General features: G+C 40.0%; 1 protein-coding gene across 2 annotated transcripts in view; it reads right to left on the reverse strand.

The window, feature by feature from the left end:
• Window positions 1–15,430, reverse strand: part of coq9 (coenzyme Q9 homolog (S. cerevisiae)) — a 40,221-nt gene extending 24,791 nt beyond the window's left edge. Inside the window, exons 1-2 of one of the 2 annotated variants that reach the window (XM_077595264.1) lie at window positions 15,282–15,430; window positions 8,289–8,460 (exon numbers count right to left, since the gene is read on the reverse strand). In XM_077595264.1, coding sequence (XP_077451390.1) covers window positions 8,289–8,460; window positions 15,282–15,369 — 260 coding nt within the window. In that variant the 5' untranslated portion in view covers window positions 15,370–15,430. Of the gene's footprint in view, window positions 1–8,288; window positions 8,464–15,281 lie in introns of both variants that reach the window. The other variant, XM_077595263.1, reaches the window with a different exon arrangement.
• Between the last annotated feature and the right edge of the window lie 2,168 nt (window positions 15,431–17,598).

Below are 17,598 nucleotides of genomic sequence, written 5' to 3' on the forward strand. Positions count from 1 at the left end.
TGCATATTGTGGACTATAAACTAAGTTCCAGGGCAACTCGGAGGGAGAAGAACTACGACGACTGGTGGCAACATTCGTCTGCTTGGAGAGACTGAGAGGGGCCTGAACCACAGACTTATGTCTTAGATTTGTGTGTTAGAAATAAATCCACCCGTGTGTGAAAATGTCGGCTTCCTAATATCTCTATATTGCAGAACGAGCGCGCAAATTGTTGGATGAGTGAAAGTCGGGTAAGGTCATAAATTGGAGTCAGATTATTAACTTAACTTTAATATAATTATAGATTTAAATTCCAACAATACGCACAGACAAGTTTTGTGCATACGCACAAACAAGTTTGGTCCCGTCCCCCCACCCGAAGACGGAGGGATGCTACCCTCTCATCCACCGGGATAAACCACAACATACAGGCAAGGTTCCGGGGGGAAACAAGTATGCCCACACCCGCTTGCCGCCTCTTACCGTGGGAAACTCCAGAGTGGAAGTGTCTAACACCCCTCGAGAGGAGTGGTACCGGAACCCTAGCTGTGCATAGAGGTGAGCCCGGCCGACTATGTCGAGCCGGAATTTCTTAACCTCACGCACTAGCTCAGGCTCTTAGGCTCTCAGGCTTCGTCCCAATAGCCAGGTTCTGCAGCCGGGGATCTGACCGCCAAGGATCCTTCCTTTGGCCACCGCCGAACTGTCGACACACTCGGCTTATTTGGCCCCTCTCACAGGTGGTGAGACCATGTGAGGGGGAACCCACGTCGTCTCTTCTGTGCCCGACCGGGCGCCATGGGTGTAGGCCCGGCCACCAGGCGCTCACCATCGCGCCCTTCCCTGCCTGGCTCCAGAATGTCGCCGGGTGACCCACGTCTGGGCGAGGGAAGACGTCGTTAAAATCGTTGAATTTTACAATTTCTCTCGTATAAGACTGATCCACAATTTTCACCTCCATATCCATGGTTTTAAAAGGGACTACAAATGTGTTCCTTTGAAGGGAAAATCTTAAGAAAAATCATCACGTGGTATTTCTGAGATACTGTATGAAACCAAAGGATTGTCTGCTGGATTGCACATTATTTGGGTCAATATAATAAGGAAGTTAATATGCCTGTCTTTGTAAATGCAAAATATCAAATTACTCAATTTGAAAAAAGAAATAAGTCTAACTTGACGAGAACCTGATACTTTTAAAATGTCAGAAATCAGAATTTTCTTAACAGAAGTTTAAGATGCTGTGGCAGCCATATTGGTTCCAGTGGCGGGTTGTCAGGGCCTTCGAGGCCTTCTCTGCTGGCCTAAGAAATATCTGAATCATATTATATTTTGTCCATCAATACTTATTATTCCAAATGGTCTGTTAGCTTCCTTTCATTGCTTTTCCCCCTGGTTGCACTGCTTCCAGATGTGTTTTCATATTGAAGCATTTAACCAATCACATTTCAGCCATTATTTGTTGCCAGATCAGATCTGCCTCAAAGCCTTCACAATCAGTTCTGTGGGGTCTGCTGCATTAAACTAGACTTTTGCTTTTAACCAATCAGATTTCGAGTTGGCAACCCAACAATGATTTTTCATAGGCGTTAGCATTTTGCTGGCTGGGACATGTCATTGCTTTCACCAACTATGATTGGCTAGTAGGCGGGCCAAAGCAGTACCCGAGTCAGCCGAGATCGCAAACTCCACCCACAATGGCCGACAGAAGCAAAAACAAATGGATTCTGTTTGCTCACAAAGCTATTTTCCACACGGACTTTTCCAGAAAAAATGGACATTATTAAGAAAGGGCGGTCAACTCCGAAGCTAGCAAGCCTGTTACAGCCGGGAAAATTGTGTATGCGGGACTTTCAGTACGCTAACTTAGCTGCACCACCAAATAGAATATTGTTGTGTTGATTTAAAGCCATTTTCAAAACGGACTATGCTGGAAATATGACAGGACAGGCTTGACTTTCATCATTAGCTTCGATGGCGATAGGAAAGAAGGAAGAAAGAAAGGAGGATGGATGTTGTGTACAGTTAAAAAGGATTTTTGGTGAGTACAATATGGCTATATTCCTAAATAATATTTCAATTGTGGGCCCGGTTCTGATATCTGAAAAGCTCCAGTCTTTGTATTTAATCACTAAATGCTGCTAGGATGTGGATTTTATCCCAGTTTAATTTTTGCCATTTCGCCATTGACGTCCATCGCTGTCTTTTCCCGAGGAAATCACCCCCCTGGCCTGGTTGTAATGTCTCAAAAGCTCCAGTATTTGTATTCAGTCAATAATTGCTGCTAGGAAGTGGATTTTACCTAATTTTAGTGCTTTTTTGTCATTTCACGTATGTACGTATCGACGTTCATCGCTGTCTTTTTACCGGGGAAATGATACTCCGGGCCCGGTTCTGATGTCTAAAAAGCTCCAGTATTTGTATTTAATCAATAAATGCTGTTTTCGGCTGGATTTTACCCAATTTTCGGGCAATGTTTGCCCGTACGCCATTGACGTTCATCGCTGTCTTTTCCCGGGAAAATCACCCCCCTGGCCTTGTTTTAATGTCTGAAAAGCTCCAGTATTTGTATTTAATCATGAAATGCTGCTAGGAAGTGGATTTTACCCCATTTTTGTGCATTAATTTATTGATTATTTTTTTGTGTCGCAGCTGTAGCTGCAGTAGCGGTTTTATAGCCATAAAATAGTTTTTGAGGGTTGGATTGATACGTTGAAGGCGCTACCAGAAAATGCACCGACCGCCACTGATTGGTTCTAATGTTGAAATATCTTGATTCTTTCGATGATTCATATTACTTCAATAGTTGTCACTTCCAAACAAGAAACAAAAAGAAAAAATATCAAAGCGGACTTTTGTTTTATTTCATAATCACAAATGTAGAATTTCCTTTCTTTGTTCCGAAAGGGTGTTGCTAGCATGTAGACAAATTAAAAAAGGAAGTGTGTCCGTACTGGTCTCGTTTTCACCAAGTCTCTGGGTGCAATAATTGCATGGGATACACATCACACAGGTATCAATGCTGATATTTTAATGATCGACCGCAATACCTACGATCAGCCTTAACAACTATTGGGATGTGCTGACATGGTAAACACTACGAACACATCCATCAAGTCTACTCGCATCTGGCCAGTCAGAGGACATTTAACTACGGTAAGATGGCGAAGTCCTGAGCGAGCAGTGGCAGGCACAAGTGACTGAGTTTTTTATGTTTATCTTTTCTCTATTTTGAAATAAATGACCGTATCGGCCGCATTGTCTTGTTATGGCGTTTTGTCTTTGTCACCTTGCAGTTTCGTGCATGTAAGCCATTCCCTGGATTCAGTCATTTTTAGCGACAAATACGGCTTATATGTGAGAAAATATGGTAAATGTTACAGTAATATATTAATATCTAAATATCATCTATAAAAAATGTCAATACTTTAAGTACTATATTTACAGTGAAAATAGTACCTATCTGCTTCATTTAAATAATAATGAAAAAAAAGGTTATTGGAAGCTTTAGTCCAAGTCCTCTTCATCAGATTCGAGAAACATTGGATCGTCAATGGAATCTTCAGGGGCGGCCATAGGGGCAACAGGAGCTTCTTTCTGCGAGAGGTTTTCGGCGCACAAGGAACGTGGTGACCGCCGTTTCTTTTCTTGTAAAAATATGCTGTTGTACAAGGACATGACACTGTCAAGACATTTGCCAAATTCAATGGCTGGGACCATGTTGTCATCAATCTCCTGGGCCCGTTGTTGGAAACTTCGTGCAATATTGAAGATCTCCTGCAAATGTCTTAAAGTAAAACCACGTTCTTCATCATTATTCTCGTCTTTGTCACTTGGCGTCCCTGGAAAAGGCTATGTAGCAACGTCATTTTTTGGGTCACTGTCATCATATCTTGTTTTTTCTTGGGCTAATTCATTGGATGCCTTAGATGACCCAGGACGCTAGAGGCATGTTCAATGGCGACTCAAAATCCAAACAAAGCTGGAATAGGCTTGGCGTAGTCATTCTACACAGGTGATGTACGCGATGGGAAATTCACTCGCAACAAAACAGAAGGCAAGGTGTCGTCCTTCTCGGCCTTTTATGTTATTCGGCGCATCATTCTTCTGCTGTGAAATATCGCTGAATTGGGTGGCACTCAGCGCTGAAGAAAAAGCGGAGCCCTTACTTCCACCATTTTTTTCATCCCTTGCCTTCCGCTTGCAAGTTTCAGCATGAATTTTGACATTTTTAGGACGTTTGTTTGTGCTTAATATAAAAAACCGCAAAATGGTGAAGAATGACAGTAATGCAAAGAACTTCAAAATACCTTTTATATGATGTCTGCCATGATCATGCATGGTGTTCTAAACATTTTTGGAATATTAGGAGATGACAAAAAAATTGCAATTGGGGAATAATTCTTCATTAACTGTTCTTGTTAGTTAGTGAACACTTAAATTACAATGTGTCTTTTGCCCTTATTTGGTCATGACTGCATGAATTCATTCATTTCCTCATAGAGGTCTGTTTTGTGGCCAGATCTGTCCTTGAACTGTATCGTGCACCTCTGCACGTTGGCTCATCAGTTGACCTTGGTAACTGGAAACCCTGGGCCCTGGGCATATGAATAGGAATGTGCGCGAAGCTAGCACTGGTTATACGAGGGACTTGTTGAAAATCTGATTCTTTGCATAAACAGTTTCGTCAACGCTTTTTTCACAGTATAAAGGTGATTGTAAATCTCTAGCCGGCAAGCAGTTCGTTATTGACACAGCCACTCGTCCTTAAATCACTTGTGCCCGGAATATTCATTAAATAAAAGCTTCAAAGTGACTGTTCATCGCCCCCAGCCTGCATTCGGATAACCAACATTCTCATTTCATCTCATCTCATTTTCTGAACCGCTTTATCCTCATTAGGGTCGTGGAGGATGGTGAAGCCTACCCCAGCTGACTCTGGGCCAGAGGCGGGGGACACCCTGAATCAGTGGCCAGACGATCGCAGGGCACAAGGAGACGGACAACCATGCACTCTCACACCCATACCTAGGGGCAATTTAGAATGTCAGCCTACCATGCATGTTTTTGGAATGTGGGAGGAAACCGGAGTACCCGGAGGAAACCCACACAGAACATGTCTATAGCTATCATAGGCGTGACCCTGCTTTGTGATTTTTCAATTATTGCAGCCATGTCTGGTCTACATTAACCGTGATATTCTAGGGATTACTGTATACCGCTACGGACACACTTCCTAGTTGTGTTTACGTTACTTCCTTTTTGAATTTGTCTACGTGCAGGCAACACCCTCCCTTTCGGAACACATGAAGGACATGATTATACCTTTGTGATTATGAAATAAAACACGATTCCGCTTTGATAAATTTTCTTTTTATTTCTTAATCGAAAGTGACAACTATTGAAGTAATATGAACCATCGAACAAAAATCGAGATATTTCGACATTAGAATCAATTTGGCCGCCAAAACATAAGTAATAAGGTTCTCATCAAGATAGATGTATTTCTTTTTTCAAATTGATATTTTGCATTTATAAAGACAGGTATATTAACTTCCTTATGATATTGACCCAAATAATGTGGAATCCAGCAGACGATCCTTTGCATTCAGGCAGTATCTCAGAAATACGTTGTGCAATTATTTTTCTTAAGATTTTCCCATCAAAGTAACATTTGTACTCCTTATTAAAACCATGAATATGGAGGTGAAAATTGTAAATCAGGGAGCTTCTTTACGAGAGAAATTGTCAAATTCAATGATTAAAAGACAATTTTAAGGGTGCGGCTTATATGCGAGAAAAAACGGTATCTTACCTGCCCGAGGTGGCAATCCACCTGCCTTAATTTTATGTTTACAGGATCACCATAAAAAAAATTATGTAACACTTCCTTTAAGTTCTTTATTAAGCATCAACAACAACAAAAACCTTTTTAAGTCTAACACGTGCCCGGATCACGTGTGAGAGCAAATCCGTGTTATAAAGCATCAAACAGCACACACCTGCCTCCGACATTGACATTTATTAACTGCATGAAGATCACGGTAACAACCCAAATAATAACATGAGGGAGAAAACCATTGTTTCATCTCATCTCATTTTCTGAACCGCTTTGTCCTCATTAGGGTCGCGGGGGGTGCTGGAGCCAATCCCAGCTGTCCCTGGGCCAGAGGCGGGGGACAGCTGGGATTAGCTTCATTCTCTCTATAACTTGCAATACAGCAAGGTGTAAAAATATCAAAATTATCAATAAGAGCACTCATTTAACACATCGGCTGCCATTGACGGCGGTAGACGTCCGATTATACTGTCAGAAAGGCGTTCCCAAATTTTTTGTGCAAAGGATGGGATTTTCTACAATTTGGTAAACCGGTTCTATCTTATATTAAATGGCACATTTATATTCCTATGCCCAGGGCATTACTACCAAGTTTCCAGTTAGCAAGGTACACGATACATTTCAAGGACACAACTGGCCACAAAACAGTTCATGCAGGCATGACTAAATAAGGGCAAAAGACACATTTTAATATAAGAAAGAGTGTGACACCTAAGAAAGGCAGTGACAGACCCTAACAGCAATATGTAAACATCAAAACCATTGTTATGGTAAAAAAAAGACATACACAAGAAATAAAAAACACTATTCAATCGACTTGATTGGTAACAAAAAACTAGAAAGAAAATGTAAAAATCAAATCCTATCAGGGCTCGACATTAACAACTGCCTGAATGGCAGCCAAGAACTTTTGGGCAGCTAATTACATTGACAGCTGTCCGATAGGGCAAGTAAAGTTTTGATTATGTGATCTATAATCCTTATAAAGCGTGATTTATGGATGTGTGTGTGCACCTGGAAACTCGCTGGCAGAAATTCTCCCCAAAATGACGTTTGTAAATGACGTGGAAAGGCATCTTGGGTCAGCGCGTCCAGCACGAAACATCCGTTCGACGAAATGTCTGGCGGCGAATCCGTCGACCAAACGTCCGTTCGACCGGACGTCCGTTCGACCGAACGTCCGGTCGACCAATCGTCCGGGGACCTAACGTCCGGGGACCAAACGTCTTTCGACGAAACGTCCGAGTACCGTTATTAGAACCTATTTTGTTCAATAGCTCACAAGCCAATGGACGTATTGACACCAAATTTACAGAAGAGAAATTTATTTACCTTCTGTTTAAGGAAAACCTTTTGGTTTTTTAATAACACATTCCATTTATTAATTATTAATTTATTGCTATTATTAGCTGTACGATGCACAGTTTGGATCCGACAGACATTTCTGGCCACCATAACGTCAACTCTCTACGATGCAGGGTTTGGACAAAAGTAGCGTGAGCATGTTAACATAAAACATCCACCCACAAATCACGCTATATTTATTCCTGCTCTCCGAAACACTCTTTCCCCCTGTCGTGACGGAAAGACTCCGCGAGACACGTGCTGGACGCGCTGACCCAAGACGCCTTTCCACGTCATTTACAAACCTCATTTTAGGGAGAATTTCCACCAGCGAGTTTCCAGGTGCACAGACACACACATCCATAAATTACGCTTTATAAGGATTATAGATCGCATAATCAAAACTTTACTTGCCTTATCGGGCAGATGTCAATGTAATTAGCTGCCCAAAAGTACTTGGCTGCCTCGGGCATTCGGGCAGTTGTTATGGTTGAGCCCTGAGAGGATTTGATTTTTTAATTTTCTTTCTAGTTTTTTGTTACCATAATCAAGTGGATTGAATAGTTATTTCTTGTGTATGTCAATTTAAAAAAAAAAAATTACCATAACAATGGTTTTGATGTTTACATATTGCCGTTAGGGTCTGTGACTGCCTTTCTTAGGTGTCACACTCTTTCTTATATTAAAATGTGTCTTTTGCCCTTATTTAGTCATACCTGCATGAACTGTTATGTGGCCAGTTGTGTCCTTGAAATGTATCGTGTACCTTTGCACGTCAGGTCATCAGTTGAGCTTGCTAACTGGAAACTTTGTAGTAATGCCCTGGGCATAGTAATAGGAATGTGCCATTAAGATCGAACCGGTTTACCAAATTGTAGACAATCCCATCCTTTGCACTAAAAATTTGGGAACGCCTTTCTGACAGTATAAAGGTGATTATAAATCTCTAGCCTGCGCGCAGTTCATGATTGAGACAGCTACGTGTCTGTAAATCATTTGTGCCCGGAATATTGTGTAACGTGACTGTTCATCACCCCCAGCCTGGATTCGTGTAACCAACATTCTCACCACCTCAAATTAATCAAACCCGTAGAGGAAGAAAGAGCACTCTACAACATTACCATACCTCAATGTTGGTGTGGCGAACTCATCTGCTATTGGGTTAATTGTTGAGTGTCCTTGTGAAGATGTTACTTGGTCATGGCCGGGAGAGATGTATTTTTTGTTTGATTTGCATTCATCCTGAAGCCTCAGACCTGCATCTTGGAAGCCTCCTTTCAGAATTACAGGCAGAGTTGCTGCTGGTAATACCACAAATACAAGGAGTAATGAAACATGAAACATTGGAAAAAACATTTGGACATTTTTCTGGTTGTTTGCGATATAATTTGCGACATTAAAAAGTTAAAGATTTTTCACCAGATTACTTGAATAAGCTGTTTTGGAAGACTTTGGTTGACTCACTATGATGACATTGTATTCTTCTATTGCTGTTCAATTGATTTTTTTTCCAAGATGGCGCCATTTACGCGGCAGCCAGTGGCAGTAGCTCTGTCCACTCTTATGTTTTTCGTGTTTTACAGCCCTTCTATCTTTTTTCCCCATTACATTTTAATATTTCTTAATACATTCCTTTATACTTTAAGTTGTACTTTATACTTTTTACTTTAATGTTTTTACAACTTTCCTTGTTCTGTTAGCCTGGCTTCTTTCTGCTACTTCTTTTTTGGAACCATTCAGCCATGCCTACGCTGTCATACTCATGGGACTAGCTGTTACTATACGCAGCAGAAGGAGCAACACCTCAATGCCTGTTGGGTTTATTATATATCTGATTCGCTTTCTTTAGGTTTATACATTATTATATATTGGAAATGCTTTGTTTAACTTAGCTTATTGACACTAAAAAGGGTCACTTTAGTACATCTGCTTGCAACCCTGATAAACAAAGGGAAAGGATCGATTCTCTCTTGAAGCAGAATATGCCTCCGATGTCTTTCTTATCTTAAAGCGTATCTATTGGTGAACCTAACAATGCTGCTGGAAATTGGTAGCTGGACAAAAGTGCCGGTAGAAGAAGCAACGCTTCTGACCAACCATTCCATCATGGGATAAGATGGAAGAGCTGTCGACGTTTACCAGGCCGGAAACGGGGTTGAGGCGTTCTGCTCTGCTACTGTTGTCTTCGGCTACAGACTACTGAGGAACTGAGCGAACACGCGCACACGCGTACATGCACACACGCTCTGAGTATACGTCACGTAACCAGTCTCGGCGGCGCTCGTGACGTAAATGTCAAGCGACCAGATGGATTTTTTCACGGCTCGCCGTCTGTTTTGATTTGCGACTCCATGCGTGCTCATCTCACAGCAATGGTTAAAAACCAGATCATGAAAATGAACTCAGAGACCACACTAATTTGGTGCTGGCCGTCATTTCGGCTGTATTTACAAAAGAAATCCTGCCGCTAAATGTTGGCGTCAACAGCGCATTCAAAGCTAGACTGTGAACTATGTATATATATTATATATAATAACTCGGAGCTTGTCGTCATTCCCGGAGGCTTAAGAACTACAACCGCGGGACCCAGCATTTTGGAAGACTCATTTGGGAAATTGTTAATTCGGACACAGAAAATGAGGACTTTGATGGATTTGTGGGTGATGATGACGTGAGTAAGTTGTAAAATGTCTAAATAAAGTACAACCGAACTCAGTTTTGCTTCCGTTGCCTTTTTAAAACATGTTTTTAGCGTGTGGGTGTAGCGAGGAAGAACTATATTTCCCAGCAGTCACTGCGTACCGGAACCCGAAAATAGGCTGCTTCCGGTAGCCAGCGCTATTGCGTTTCGATGTTCATCCTATATATATGCGTCTAATGAAATGGTGCGTGCTTTGTGTGTCTAAAATACAGAAATAGCACTCGTTACTGACACTGTGGCGTAATATACGATGCGCCAAATAGGCGTGAAAATACGGTATATGTATATAGTATACAGACGCTCCCCTACTTACGAACGCAATTGGTTCCGAGCGATTGTTCATAAGTTGAATTTGTTTGTAAGTTGATTCAGTGCTATATTTTGTATTATAATTTATGTTTAAGGCCGATATAAGTATATTGAAGGTTTATATAAGTGCATTTGTATGTTTAAGGCTTGTATAAGTAACACGCATTGGTTTGTACTGAAAAAAAAACATTTACCGTAATTACTCGAATATAACGCGCACTCGAAAATAACACGCAGGTAATTTTGGGCCAAAAAAATCTGGAAAAACGCAGTACTCGAATATAGTGCGCACCTAAAATTTCCCGCTGACGAAAATCAGAAATCTTACCTTTTTTTCTTCGTTTCACGATTGTTTTGTTCAAACAAATTTATTCATTAGAATCCTTCAAATGAAGAGTTCCTCTCTCTCTTTGTCTGTCCTCTCATACATCTCTTCGTTGAGAATCCTATCAACGTCCATGCTTCCTTCATCCACTTCCTCTTCCTCCCACAACACATCATCCGATTGGCTTTACGAGATGACGTAAAATCCGTGCGTCAAAGTGAGCTTGACAATGCTTTTTTCGATCGAAAATTTGTAATTTATTTTAGTTATTGATTATAACACTGAACTGAGAGAGGGTGAACTGAGACGGGTACGAGGCTAGAGGGGGGCAGTGGTGGTCTCGGCTTTACGAGATGACGTAAAATCCGTGCGTCGGCTTCACGAGATGACGTAAAATCCGTGCGTCGGCTCTACGAGATGACGTAAAATCCGTGCGTCAAAGTGAGTTTGACAATGCTTTTTTCGATCGAAAATTTGTAATTTATTTTATTCAATTCAATTTCAATTCAATTTATTTGGCAAGAAAAAGCACCAGGCTAAGGGCCATGTAACAAGACAAAAAAAAAAAAAAAAAAAAAAGTTTTTGATTATAACACGCACCCCCAACTATTGGAATTAATTATATAGCAAAAATATGCGTGTTATATTCGAGTAATTACGGTAATAAAATGGAGAGAATATGTACAGTACTGTAGAGAGAGAGAGAGATTTATGTATTAGAAATTGGCCAAAAGAAGCGACCTAATGACGATTGCACAGTTTTCTTCTTTTTTTCATCATAAATGATGCGGTAGCACTGTATGGCATCATTCAATTGATTTGCAAACTTTGTGCAACGTTCAATATTTGGGTACTGCTGCTCGATCTTTCTGTTTATAAATGGTACTGACGGTCGAACGATTCAAGTTGTATATGTGCAAACCTCACCACTCTCACGCGCATCAAGCTTCGTTATTATTGCCACTCGTTTCAAATGAAATGGCTTGCCTCTTCCTTGCAACTCCCTCAATAGAAGCCTTTAGCTTTTTACCAACCATATTCAATATTGGATGCATGAGATATTTAATGATACAAATGAAAAAGGTTCTTTGCACACTGGAGATACGTTCACGCACTTCCGCATTGCAACGAAGAAGAAGGTAGATGCTGGGTGAGCTGAGCTCTCACAGCGCCAGGCGTCGGTATTAGCGGCGGAAAGAAGTACTACTCCGAAAAAGGCGCGAAATACAAAATTGGACTTGCGAACATTTTTGGACTTAAACGCAATTTGCAGACATGTTCGTATGTACCGTTGTTCGTAAGTTGAATGTTCGTAAGTAGGGGAGCGTCTGTATAGGTATATGTATATAGATATATGTATCTAGGTATATATATATATATATATAAATAGATATATATAAATAGATAGATGTATATATATATATAGATGGAGATATTGATATATATATATATATATATATATATATATATATATATATATCAGTGGCGATCGGTGCATTTTCTCGTAGCGCTTTCAACGTATCAATCCAACCCTCAAAAACTATTTTATGGCTATAAAACCTCTACTGCAGCTAGAGCTGCGACACATAAAAAATAATCAATAAATCAATGCACAAAAATGGGGTAAAATCCACTTCCTAGCAGCATTTCATGATTAAATACAAATACTGGAGCTTTTCACACATTAAAACCAGGCCAGGGGGGCGATTTTCACGGGAAAAGACAGTGATGAACGTCAATGGCGTACGGGCAAACATTGCCCGAAAATGGGGTAAAATCCAGCCGAAAACAGCATTTATTGATTAAATACAAATACTGGAGCTTTTAAGACATCAGAACCGGGTCCGGAGTATCATTTCCACGGTAAAAAGACAGCGATGAACGTCGATACGTCCATACGTGAAATGACAAAAAATGCACTAAAATTAGGTCAAATCCACTTCCTAGCAGCATTAGTATTGATGGACAAAATATAATATGATTCAGATATTTCTTAGGCCAGCAGAGAAGGCCTTGAAGGCCCTGACGGGCCGCCACTGATGTATGTACGTACGTACGTACGCACGCACGCGTACGCACGCACGCACGCTTACACGGTTACAATAACAGTAATAAATTAATAATTAATAAATGGAATGTGTTATTGAAAAACTAAAAGGTGTTCGATAAACAGAAGGAAATTACCTATCTTTTCTGTAAATTTAGTGTCAATACACCCATTGGCCTGGGAACTATTGAACAAAATAGGTGCTAATAACCTTGATAAATTAATAAATAGAATGTGTTATTGAAAAACCAAAAGGTGTTCGTTAAACAGAAGGTTTCGGGGAGCAGGAATAGATAAAGAGTGATTTATGGATGGGTGGATGTTTTATTTTAACATTCCCATGCTACTTTTTTCCAAACCCTGCATCGCAGAGTTGACATTATGGTGGCCAGAAACGGCTGTCGGATCCTAATAGATGAGTGATTGAATTTGTTTACCTTCTCTAAGTGTGCAAACTCAAGCTTTGAGTGTTTGCAAGTATTATCGATGAGTATGCCTGACCTGAAATATTCCTTTTGGTTTTTCAATAACACATTCCATTTATTATTTATTAATTTATTACTGTTATTAGCACCTATTTTGTTCAATAGCTCCCAAGCCGAAAAGATAGGTAATTATTTTGTGTTTAACAAACACATTTTAATTTTTCAATAACACACTCCATTATTTATTACAATTATTAGCACATAATAGCTCCCAAGCCATTGGACAGATTGACACCATATTTACAGAAAAGATAGGTAATTACCTTCTGTTTAACAAATACCTTTTGGTTTTTCAATAAAATACTCAATTTATTATTTATTAATTTATTTTTGTTACTAGCACCTAATTTCTTCAAAAGCTCCCAAGCCATTTGACGTATTGACACCAAATTTACTGAAAAGATAGGTGATTTGGTGGTGTTTATTGAACACCTTGTAGTTTTTCAACATCATACTTCATTTATCAATTATTAATGTATTACTTTTATTAGCACCTAATTTCTTCAATAGCTCCCAAACCACTTGACGGATTGATACCGAATTTACATTAAAAAATAGGTGAATAGGTGTTGTTTATTGACCACACTCCATTTATTAATTATTAATGTATTACTGTTATTAGGACCTATTTTGTTGAATAACTCCCAGGCCCGTTGACCCATTGAGCCCAACTCAATACAAGTGATGGCTAATTACCCCTTGTTTATTGTAAACATTTTAGTTTTTCAACGACACACTCCATTTACTAAATACGCTGTGCTGGAACTGCCTGGTGACGTCATCGCTGGGATTTCCTTCAATGGACAGAAAAAAATCAATGCCGTAATTTTAGTTCACAGTAATATTTTCGACATACGAGTGCCCTGACATAAGAGCAATTTGAGATACGAGTAAAATTTCAAACAAATATTCATCTTGAGATATGAGACAAATTTTGAAATACGAGCATACAGCGGACGCGAGAGGCTGCTCATAAGAACATCATGGGCACTGTCTTTCTCCCCGCAACTCACTCGTGTAATGTCTCTACGAACACTGGGCGGAGCATTGCATTTTTTCAGTGTTTTTTTTCCCCGTTAGTCAGTGCAGAATGGCAGAGCTTGATCGCTAATTCGAGAGGAGTATACTACTTCTCATTGGCAAGTGGTCGTACGTTATCCTATTGTGAAGACATTTGTGTGCATCATTTTCGGAATATTTTGAAGGGAAGACAAAAGCAAACAACCCTCGATAGGTTCCTTTTAGCTGCAGCTGAAAGTAGGGTGGAGGTGGGGCAAATGGAGCCAACCCAGGAGAAGAAAGGTATAAAAATTTAAAACAAAATTAGAATTAGTTTAGTGTAAGGTTAGATTAAATATATTTTTGTGTGTGTCTGTATTGTAGTCCAAGTTCATTTAAACTTGTTCATGTTATGTTACGAGCGCGTTGCCATGCAAAAAGTAACTCTCTCTCTCCCCTCCACGGAATCCGTCTAATTTTAGTACTTTTAAACACCATAACCACTAGTTATTTGTTACTCTGTAAATAGATTGCAAATTCGAAAAAAAAATAAAAATGTTTTTCCAATCCAATAAAATGTTTTTGTTGTTTTTTCAGAGGGTTGGAACAAATTAATTTTTAGTTCATTTGTATGGGAATTGTTCATTTGAGATACGAGTAAATCGACATACGAGCTCAGTCGCGGAACGCATTAAGCTCGTATCCCGAGGTAACACTGTATTTATTTAAAGACTGACGTTTATTTGTCAAAATAGCATCTTTACATTGAATTAAATATCAATTCGAATGAGAGGGGGTTGAAACCCACTGCCCGAAGGGCTCGATTGGTATCCGGCGGTGACGTAGTCATCTTCTATTTCTCAGTTCATATGCGCGCCCGTCACTCTTTGCCATAAAACCTTAAGGCAGAGGGCAACGAAATTGAAGCGCGACACACTTGACTTCGAAAAGAGAAACAGCGGCTCACTTGACCGCAGTGCGACCCTAGTGAGGATAAACCGGTTCAAAAAAATGAATGAATGATTGAATGAATATATGACGACTTGGAGTTTTGGATAAATAATTTCTGTCTATAACGAACAATTATAGCATGACATTGGCTATTCCTTTCTTTTTACACGAGTCAGCTAAATTTAGTTCTGCTCGCATCAGCATTGAACTCTTGACAACCCGCGAAAACATCACAGCAATACAACACTATTTCTGAACAGCTCCGTCTGAATCACGTATATGAAAAATATGCACGTATTTACCGCTACAACTCCCCCGAAATGTCCTAGCGGCTCGTACAGCTCTCAGGATCGCCGCCATTTTTTTTGTATGTGTCCAAATTATGGACATTGAATAGATATCATTTACTATGAGGCTAGATTTCTTAAACGAACTGTGAGCCAACGGGGACACACGTATACTACAAAATTGCGACCAGGAACAAAAATCGATACTGCGTGGAAGTTGCGCAACTTCCCCCTGCGCGACAACAACGGCAGATATAGGTACGAGTAGATTGGACGTTGGATTTTTTTATTTTTTAAAACCTTTTGCCCAAGTACACCCCAATTCAAAAAATGCATTCATTCACATCAAAAGGAGACTGTAAGACTTTAATAATTTAAAAAAAAGTCTCAGTTTGGCCCGGAATGGTTCTGCACTTGCGCGTAATGCGTTGCCTCTTTGTGAGCCCGAGTGATTTATTTGGTTAATTCAGAGATGAAAACTATGAAAACTCAGCGGCCCAGTGAAGCTAGTGGTTAGCGCGTTGGCCTCAGCTCTGGGGTCCTGGGTTCAAATCCAGGGTCGGTCCACCTGTGTGGAGTTTGCATGTTCTCCCCGGGCCTGTGTGGCTTTCTTCCGGGTACTCCGTTTTCCTCCCACATTCCAAAAACATGCATGGTGTGCTGATTGGACACTCTAAAATGCCCCTAGGTATGGGTGTGTGTGAATGGTTGTCCATCTTCTCGTGCCCTGAGATCGGCTGGCCACCGATTCAGGGAGTCCCCCGCCTCTGGCCCGTCAGTTGGGATAGGCTCCAGCACCCCCTTGACCCTAATGAGGATCAAGCGGTTCAGAAAATGTAATGAGTGAACTGTTATAATTAGATATTATAATATATATAATATAATATATAGAATTTCCAAGGAACAATGTGACCATAATTATTAAGGGATTGTTTTCTTTTTAAATCATGTTTGTCACGATTTCCAAGTTAATAGTTTATAAGGATATGTTTCTAAGTATCAATTTCAATGTTGTTTTATTTGATCTTTTTCAGAATTCTGATTGGTGTTGTAGGCTATGTTCATTTTTGCCTTTTTTCTTTTTCTCTTCTTTTGAACTTTACTGACTTTGGGTTCATTTTGCTTTTAGTAACACTTTTACAAAGCTAATTAAATTATCACAGTAGGGATGCCCAGAGGGAGGAATGGTGGCTTTGTTCCTGACTGTCGAGACAGGCAGAGGAAAATCCTGAACTAGACACATTTAGTTAACACTTTTACATTTATCCAAAATGATTTCATATGCAAGGAGTAACTAAATTGACCTGGCAATTAATTTCTGTAATTAACTACCAATTGTTTTTATCTGTGATGTTGAAGTGGATAATGGGTAGAAAGGTAACTATTTTTATTTTATGTCTAACTATTGAAAAAAAATAAGAAAGTTTTATAGGAGATGATAGACAAACAACAAAGTCAGTGTTAAATTTTGACAAAAGAGCTACTAGAATAGGGTATTTTTAATTTTAAACAACCAAGTTTAATATGCAACGCGATACACATTATTGAATGAATTGGGACTTCTTGATTTGTATGCATTTTATAAGTTATGTGATTTAATTGCGGGAAAGGGGACATTTATGTAGTCAGGCTTAAAATATTAAACCTGACGAACAGGGCCACCCCCCGGATTATTGTGCCTCTGTAAGACCAGCATCTGGGGTCCCCCGGTTCCTTTTCTTCGATCACCCGCCGACGATCAGTACAGTGTCTGCTGGAGCGACCCCAGGTCAGGAAAGTCGTCCCTCGTTGTATTGGGATGGTGGCTTGGCTTGGAAGACTCCGAGCACTCTTTCACCTGCCTATTCTTCCTGACTACCAGTGTCTATCACCAATTGTGTGCTAGGGTATACATAATAGGTGTGACTGTGAATATTATGTGATAGGTTCACCAACAGGCATTCCCAAATGCACGCACAAATAAAAGAGACAGGAGACTCATCTGTGGTTTTCCTGCAAGAGAGAATCGAACCGATCCGTCTTAGTCCAAGTTAATTCTGGCGTTAGACACATTTTTCCTGTTTATTAGCTTCAAGGACCCTAGTTACAATAGACATCTCAGCTCTCAAGGGAGGGGTGTGAAAATAGGAGTTAGAAGTCAATAGAAGTTTTAGCTCTCAAAACAAATGAACTTCATGTTGAGCCAAAGGTTCTTCTCCGCATTCCAGCAGTCTAAGATGATTCGACCTTCATTTGTTTGGTCTAACTAAGGAGCAAGCATTTACATGGTTGCAAGCAGATGTTCTAAAATGACTTTTCTAATGTTAATAAGATAAGTAAAGCAAAGCGTTCT

The sequence above is a fragment of the Stigmatopora argus genome, chromosome 3 (assembly GCF_051989625.1).
Source record: "Stigmatopora argus isolate UIUO_Sarg chromosome 3, RoL_Sarg_1.0, whole genome shotgun sequence".
Taxonomy (NCBI): Eukaryota; Metazoa; Chordata; class Actinopteri; order Syngnathiformes; family Syngnathidae; genus Stigmatopora; species Stigmatopora argus.